Source organism: Panthera tigris, chromosome B1 (assembly GCF_018350195.1).
Source record: "Panthera tigris isolate Pti1 chromosome B1, P.tigris_Pti1_mat1.1, whole genome shotgun sequence".
In the NCBI taxonomy this organism is placed as follows: domain Eukaryota; kingdom Metazoa; phylum Chordata; class Mammalia; order Carnivora; family Felidae; genus Panthera; species Panthera tigris.
In genome coordinates this window covers 111,824,691-111,833,471 of record NC_056663.1, presented here as the reverse complement: position 1 = coordinate 111,833,471, position 8,781 = coordinate 111,824,691, and the positions used below count along the sequence as shown (strand labels likewise).

At 39.4% G+C, this 8,781-nt stretch overlaps 1 protein-coding gene across 2 annotated transcripts; it reads right to left on the bottom strand.

The window, feature by feature from the left end:
• Positions 1–5,840: 5,840 nt before the first annotated feature.
• Positions 5,841–6,143, bottom strand: LOC102966915 (small ubiquitin-related modifier 1-like). 2 transcript variants are annotated; one of them, XM_042982694.1, is made up of 2 exons: positions 5,961–6,143; positions 5,841–5,894 (listed from the first exon to the last, which is right to left on the bottom strand). In XM_042982694.1, the coding sequence occupies exons 1-2, from the start codon at positions 6,141–6,143 to the stop codon at positions 5,841–5,843; spliced, it is 237 nt and encodes a 78-aa protein (XP_042838628.1). The 2 variants fall into 2 exon arrangements, with proteins under 2 accessions (XP_042838628.1, XP_042838627.1); XM_042982693.1 differs by having other exon boundaries at positions 5,841–6,143.
• Between the last annotated feature and the right edge of the window lie 2,638 nt (positions 6,144–8,781).

The window sequence follows — 8,781 nt, the reverse complement described above, 5'->3', positions numbered from 1 at the left end:
GAGGCAGGAAAGGACTGCAGTAAAGGTCATATAATAGCAACAGGGATAATGGCTCTCAGGAGCAGTGCAGCTTTTACATTCGGCATGGTTACTCATGGCCAAGGATAATTTAACTCAGCATTTCCTGGGACTCTGTAGTCAAGATTTCCTGATTGACTTCACAGAAATACTATTACACTCTGTGTTGCTCACAGATATTATTTTCTGGGATACCTTTAACAACAACAATGACAAAAAACAAAAATAAACTTTTAATTGAAAGAGCAGAAATTGTAGCTTTTTAGCCGACACGGAGTCATGGACACCAATGGAGACACCTGTGTTTGCTCTTGACACATTTATGCTATAAAAAGTGGAGGGAGTTATGGGACATTTCCAACTGCATTGACTCGTTGATCTTTAAGGAGATTATAGTGGAAAATATTTCTCCTCTTATCTCTGCCCATGGAGGATGCCTTTAAGAAGATAAGAATCGACGATGTCTCATATTTATATAGAGCTGATTGTCTAAGTAATTTGAAGGTACTTAAACATCATTTAATTTAATGGTTTCCAATAATTTGACCCAACTCTTCTGAGAAATAACACCAATAGCCAGATCATTCCAGCGGTGAAAGCCTATAGAATGGACTTTTCCAGCTGAGGTAAAGATTTAACCATTTAGGACTTAAGAAATAAAGCACAAGCCCAATTATATGAAGCATAAATCAAAGCCTGTGTGCTCAGTGAGGAAAAACCTGTCATTAGTACCTGTTACTGTTAGTACTTCTTGAAAACAGGGACAGAAATTCCCATTGTTTTCCTCATGGGTTTTTTGTTTTGTTTTGTTTTGGCTTCAATTAGATATGTTATGTATTAAAATCTTGTTAAAGGCAACATATTATTATACAAATGTAAATGGTTGCAATTTTAATATATTATCTTTAAAAATATTGTCAGAAGGGTTAATTATTCATTTGGTATTAGTGGTAAATCTAAGAGTCCTCCTGGGCTTCTAGATTTCTAATTTATTGTCCTTTTTCACTAACTTCAAGGTTTAGGTGCATTTTATGACACAGACACAGATAAAAGGAGACATTTCCAGGTGTGGAGTCTGAGAAAATGAAAAGACATTATATGGAGTGTTAATAAAAATATGAATAAGAATTTCAAAAGTCAGTCAAGAGCTCTGATGCTGGATTCATTGAGGCCACTGGTACACATCATCATTAATGGCAACAATGGCATTAGGAAAATTGCTTTTATATGTGAGGACAACTGTCACAAATTTTCAGGCAATTTTCGAAAATAAGGTTGTTGTGAAGTTTCCCGTGTCTGACATTTTAGTTTTTGGTTTGAGAATTATTAAAACACACACACACACACACACACACACACACACACTCAATATTCTTCAAGCAAAATCTAAGTCCAGAAGAATGGATTCATTCAACATCTAATAGGAGCCTAGCAAATAATGCTAATATTAGTGAAAAAAAAATCAAAGTTAAGTCGAGAGCAAATCAAAGTCCAAATTAAATCCAATTTACACAAGCATTTATTTGTTGCCTTTGGTATGTGCAATTAAATGTGATAATTTATGTTAAGTAATTGAAGCAGTCTGACATATGAACCAATGGTATACGTACTTAATTTTATGTGAAAAATCCAGGGTTTTACAGACTACAAAGTAAGACTTAATAAGACATACATCATGATTAAACAAGTATACCTGGTGAGAGCAACAGTCACGCCAGTACATGAAAACCTAGTTGATTGTTGACTAGAAAGTCAAGTTGGCAATGGTTGATTTTAATGTATCTTTGTCCTGGGTGACATGCCATACAAATGACTATTGTTTTTTTTTTAATTTTTTAAAGTTTTATTTTATTTTTCAGACAGAGAGAGACAGAGATGAGTGGGAGAGGAGCAAAGAGAGAGGGAGACACAGAATCGGAAGCAGGCTCCAGGCTCTGAGCTGTCAGCACAGAGTCCGACATGGGGCTTGAACCCACGAACCATGAGATCATGACCTGAGCCGAAGCCTGATACCCAATCGTTGAGCCACCCAGGTGCCCCTACGAACGACTATTGTATTTTAGACACAACTTATTTACATTTATCAAACATCCTCAGTGTAAGGCACTATAAGGTGCCTCACATAAACCACTACATTTAAACTTCAAAGAACAGTTCTGAAACAAACAATTGTATCATTAACTACAATTTAGAATGGAGAAAATCAAAGCAAATGTAAACTAAGTAACGTTTCCAAGGTGTAAGATCTTTTTCAAAGCCAGAGTTTGATTCCAACGTCCCTTTTCTTTCTACTCCATCAGCCAGTGTTGCAGCCCATTCCTCTGTAACTGAATGAAAAAGGAAACATCACAGACTTTGTGCAGGGCTTGCAGTGATACTTTGATTAATGAATTCTCTGGGAGCAAAATTCTTTCATAACAATAACATGTTTTAAAAAATGCTCCTTGAATTTTTTGAGATGTGACAGCCGAAATTGCAGCTGTGTATGACAGAAATACTTCGCTGCACAGTTTCTCTTTGCCTTTGCCCAGCCGAAGAGAAACAGGACCCACACTGGGTGGGACTGAACCTTTTCAAAGTCATCTTCCTCTTTGAAGGTACCACATATTGCACAGTTACTTTGGGCCAGTTAGTGTGTTAGGTACTATACATCTGTTTTTTTAAAAAAAAAAATATTTATTTTTGAAACAGAGAGAGAGAGAGACAGACAGGCAGAGCACGAGCAGGGGAGGGGCAGAGAGAGAGGGAGACATAGAATCTGAAGCAGGGTCCAGGCTCTGAGATGTCAGCACAGAGCCCCACACAGGGCTCGAACTCCCCAACCTTCAGATCATGGCCCGAGCTTAACTGACTGAGCTACCCATGTGCCCCTGCATTCATTTTTTTAAAAAAGTTATGTGACTTTATTATCTCTTATTTTTACCATTTTTTATTCTCCCCTCCCCTGTGCTTACAGCACTCAGAGTCTCAGTGCAGAATCAGGGAGGAATCTGCTCCCAGGCAGTTGTATTTATTGGTAAGTGACAACTGAACTTCATTCTGAAGATGGTTCTTGGTGTTGCCTCAACCAGTATTTGTATTTGCAAATCCTGGTCGGTGTATGGCAGACTCATGGCAGACTCGTTGTAAACAGGCATATTCCTGAGCACCACCTAAATGTTTTAAATCACTGTATTTTTAATTGTCATTCTAGCGCACTGTGCTTAATTAAAGAAGCCGCACCTCTTGCCGGGAAGCGTTTTCTCTGTGAATAGAACGTAGAGATCAGTTAGGAAGCCTGGTGGAGATCGTTATGTGGAACAAAAACATCCCAAGAATCATGATTTTATAGGCTTTCCAGGCCCACAGGTATGCTGTGCTTCCTTTTTTTGTCCATTTATTCTATCATTTTATTTTCAGGCATTGATAGTTTGTTGGCAACAATGGATTAAGAAGCAGTCGTTGCTCATAAAGAGCTCACAGTCTAACAGGGAGATGTATCTATCATTCACTTAAACAGTATCTCCCTGAGACTCAGGCAGGAGGGGCTCCAGCCCTGGCCTGTGTGTGCTCTAGAAAGCCTCACTCTGGTCTCTGCTTTGGCTCTGGCCCTTCCCATAGGTGGGAGAGTTTGGAGAGCCAAGTGAATGTAATCAACCCAGAGTTTGTCTCCCTGTCTGGATCATGCACTGGGCTTGGAATTCTCTGCACTGTCCTTTGTCCTAAGTCCATTTTCTGGGCTGTGCCGCAGGTATGTATGCACACACCTTGGCCTGAGGGACGGTCCTGGGGTAGCTGTTTGCAGGGCAAAAGATGGAGCTTGGATGGGGCTGGCAGTCCACGTGTGTGTGTGTGTGTGTGTGTGTGGAAGCTATTGCAGCGTGGAAGGACGTTTGGGGAGGGAGCTGGTTATGCAGAGAGGTCAATGTGGTGGTGGGGCTGGGGCCAGCTCTCCCAGTGTGTCCTTTTCTGGCCTTGACCTGCCAGGAGTTCAAGCATTCTAACCTTGAACTCAGCCATCCAGAAGATATATTTCTCAGGGCAGGAGGAAAGAATATATCTTATTTAATAGTTTGTCAGCTGGGTTTGTAACTTTCAAATATTTGGATAGGGAACAAGAGGGCTTCCGGTTGAATTTTTGCCCTGGGCCTTGCAAATATTTGGAAAGAGCTCCACTTGGAATTAAAAGAACCCTGAGAAGAGGAGTCACCCAGTTTAGAAGAATCAGGTAACACCTGAGCTAGATGTTGAACAATAAATTAAAATGATTTAGGCAAGATGGAGGGATGAAGGCTGTCCAGAGCATGGAACAGACAAGTGCATTTCATGCACGAGCAAAGGCAAAAAAGGCAGCACAGGGGATGGGGTGTGTTTGAAACACTGTTTAGCTTGCTGGAACTTAAAGTTCAAGGAGAGTGGAGTTCACTGGAAAGCCAGTCAAGTTGCATCATCGGGTTCTCTTACCTGAACAGTCCCTGATGAGTTCTAGGAGTTGCTGCAGGTTGTGGAGGCTTTAGGTGGAAAGGATGGCCAGGTTGAGATCTAGAGCCATTTCTGTGTCAACATTTCTGCTTATTTGCCTACTAAGAGGTCAAGGATGGGGACCTGCATGTCCAGGTTTCAACATTTGTTGTGATTTCTTTTTTCATGTGAAATAAATATTTCCTTTTGGATCATTTTTTTTTTTTTCCTTAAAAAGGGTTCCCTCACCACGTTGTAGTTCCTTCGGGCCCCACCAGAGCTGGGTCTGTCCTTCAGTTCAATATGTCTTGGAGAGATGAGGTAAAAGAAGTTGCAGGGAATAAGCCTTGATTTTTGGTTTTGCGTTTGGTCTTTGTTTTTGTTTGTTTTTATGGCTTTTACAAATCGTTTGTTTATTTTAATGAAGGTGGTACAGACAATGTCCATTGGAAACCCATATCCCCGGGCAAAAAGTTCAAATAAAATTAAAGAAGAGCAGGGTTCTGTTGAATACACTTCTGCATGAGTAAATTTATTAACTGCTAATGAAAATTAGGACTTTTCTGGGATCTTCTGACAAGATCTTTCTTTTATCTTAAAATGCTTTTTCTTCAGTGAGGCCATCTTTGGAGTAATCTTCACTTTCACTGTCTCTTGACAGATGTCTTGACTCCAGTCTGATATTTTTCTTCTCTCTTTTTTTTAATGTTTATTTATTTTTGAGAGAGAGAGAGAGAGAGAGAGAGAGAGAGAGAGCATGGACAGGAGAAGGGGTAGAGAGAGGGTGACAGAAATTTGAAGTAGGCTCTGGGCTGAGAACAGAGAGCCTGATGTGGGGCTTGAATTCATGAACTGTGAGATCATGCCCTGAGCCAACGCCTAAAGCTTAACCAACTGAGTCACCCAGGTGCCCCTGATGTTTCTCTTCTTTTGGTTCAGACCCTCACATTTTAAAAGGAGCTTCAAGTTAAGGAAAGGTCATTTTTTCACAGTTCAGTTTTCTGAAAAACTTCCATCACCCACAGTCATAGTCCAGGAGTGAAGCAATCAGATGTGGGAACTTCAGGGTCGATTGGAAAGTTATTATGAACACCCTCATTTTTCGATCTTATTTATCGCAAGCCTGAAAATACACAGACCCGGAAAAGGTGGCCTTTCTGTGCTCACATGTAATTTTTAAAAAGGAGAGTGCAATATGAAGGGGGCTGAAGTTTGATCAAAAATCAGCACAACGAAAACAAGTGGAAATGAATCATGGACACGAGAATTCAAATCATCAGATGTTTTAAAGAGATGGGGTGCCTGTTTTCCAGTCTGTGTTGAACACCTAACATTTTTAAAAATAAAAAAGGATTGAGAGTAAAGAAAAAAAAAAAGAATATCTAAATCATTGAATGTCTCCCTGTTTGTTCCTGATGAACTTCAATCACATCTTCCTTCATTCCCAGTTCTTTTGGAGTGTGATTCCCAGCAATTCCCTGACCTGCAAAGAGAAATCTGACTGAATTTACTGGCACTCCCTGTGTTTGACAGTATGCTTCTTTGAGCCTCTTGAGATGCGTTGTCATTTTCACTTTGAAGTGGATCTCACTGCTCTCCTGTCCAATGACTTGGAGTTTAATGTACTCTCCTTCCTTCTCATCCCCCAAGTCCTCAGCTGAAGGTTTTGCTTCCTGGTCAGACATGGTGATGGTGGCTTCACCCAGGGTCTCTACATAGCAGCGGTCTCCAGTAGGCAGAAGCTTGCTCCAGGGTTTACAAATCCCTCTCCCTTCCCCTGAGCCTTGATTACTTGAAGGCTGTGTGAGACACACAGGATTTTTAGGTAGACAAGTGATCTGGGTATTTCCATATTGGGTGGTTTCCAGATGATGGACCATTTGGAGCTAATGATTGGATTGGACATTTAGTAATCCCACTGAGTCAGGATGTTTTTCTAGACAAGGGAAGTAGAGGAAAAAATATTGATTGAATAAAATTAATAAGACTTTATGTTTGATTAGAAAGGCATAGTAAAAGAGTCAAAGATGAATTTGAGGTTTTTAACTTAGGGGTCTGAATGGATGTAGCACTGATCTGGGAGAAAAAAATACATTCAATTTTAAAGCATTGCGTTTACATCTGCATAGGGTGTGTAGGGAGAGATCTCCAGAAGCCAGTTGATTATGTGATTCCCAAACCCTGGGGAAGACAGCTGGACTGGCTGGAGACATTTATGGATATTTATGGATTTTTGTTTTGTTTTTGTGTGTGTGTAGTAACACACATTCACACACACACACACACACACACACACATATACCCATTCCTAAGTACATTTGCAGATACCCTTATGCATACGTACGGATCTTTGTGAGTATATATATATATATATATATATATACATATGTGTATATATATATATATATATATATATGTATTTGGGAATGATCACACTAGTTGAAAGCACCAGAATGAATGAGGACAATCAGAGAACGCATTTAAAATGAGTTCACCAGTGAGCTGATGACAGGACATTGAGAAACACAAATGTTTCATCAGTGAACAGAGGAAAAGAAGAACAAAAAAAAAAGAGAGAGAGAGAGAAAAGAGGTTACTCAAAATCTTAGAAATCACAGAAGTGTAGACTTTTCCAGAAGGGAATAATTCACAGTGTCAATTAAGCAGTGGTATGAAAGAGTATCCACTAATTTGGCAGCTAAGGGGGTCATTGGAGATTTTCTGTGGTAAGTTTAAGTGGGGACAAAAAGCCCCTGTAAGTGGGTTGAGAAGTGACTTGAAAATGAGGAATAGAGACTATAGCCTTTGGAATATAGTGCCTCCTAAAGGTTAAGTTGTGAAGATGAGGAGATACATTGTACTGTATTTCTAAGGATCTGAGAATCAAGTGAGTTACATCTATGTATTCATTCATTCACCACCATTAATTATCTATCAATCTATTGTCTACCTATCTATCTATCATCTATCTATCTATCTATCTATCTATCTATCTGTCTATATCTTCAAACTGAGAAAAACTTGAATGTGCTTCTGATGGCTCATGGAGTAAGATCCTAGGGAAACTGGGGGCAGGAGTGATTTAAGAGTCTTAGTAGGTCTCATTGTCTGCTTTACCCGGAGGAAGTGAGAGTATGGTGATTGCAGTTAAGTACGAGTGTTGGTAGCTGTGGTTTCAGCTTTGCTGAGGTGAGACAGGAATATAGTGAGTAGGAACAAGTCACTCTGGTGTGGTGTCTTCAGAGACACTTATTTCTCTGGACAGATATCACTGATTTGGGTTTGGTGTTTTGCTGGGAGACACCATAGAAGTTTCCAGGTGCAAGAAATGGAGTGCTCTGGAGATAAGAAAATAGGCTATCACCTCTGGACAATGGGGCTTGAGGTTGAGCAGGGCAGAGAGAGAAACCAGGAGAAGAAGGTAGACAGTCTCAAAGGAAGATGGAAGGGTCAGGGCTTTGATGAAGTTAACAGAGAAGTGTCAAGAAAGAAGGGGTGAAAGGGAGCTGAGAAGTAGAACATTTTGGTTAGAGAGGGTTTTTAGAGTATTAGGCTACAGGGTCATAATGGTGGGAGTGAGAATCTAGGGTAAGTTTCTGAAGTACAGCCAAAGTTGATTGACAATAAAAATTCAGTTTAAAAAGGTCTAGAAACTTCAAACAAGGAATAAAAACATTTGGACTTTCTAAGATAACATTTTGAAAAAGAAAGGATTTAAAAATAAGAGAGGAAGTCTCATTGGTTTTTTTATGTCATTAGGTTATTATCCTTATTATCAATCTAGTAAATTATTCCCATAATTCAGTTAATTAAAATAATAATTAACATTTATCTGACAATTATTTAGTAATAATACTTGTTCAATGAGTTAATACATTATTAATTTATTTGATAAGGTGAAATAGTAAATTTATCATCATTAACTTGTGAATATTGGATGTCGATGATAATATTGATGTCTTAGCGTGTCTTAAGGCTACTTACGTTACTTGTAGTGTATGTGCTAGAAACAGGGAAGAATTTGGAATCAGAAGACCTGATTTCATTCCCATTTCTGTTACCAGCTAGCTGTGTAACCTTGAGCCAGTCACCTACACTGTAGGACTCAGTTTCTTACTCCATAAAAAGGGACAGCATCTCTCCTTAGAGTGGCTAAGGGTGGCCAAATTCATGCATAAATGTACTTTTTTGTAAATCATCCAAGTGCTAGGCAAGAACATCATTGATGGGGTAGTTTCATTACTCGAGGACGTTGAAAATAGCACTAGTGGAAACCAGTGTTCTCTTTAAACTGAAATTCCAGCACGGCTTGTCGTATTTGTT

Excerpts from the sequence above, each read along its gene's own strand:
- LOC102966915 (XM_042982693.1), bottom strand. The coding sequence starts at position 6,143 with ATGTCTGACCAGGAAGCAAAACCTTCAGCTGAGGACTTGGGGGATGAG.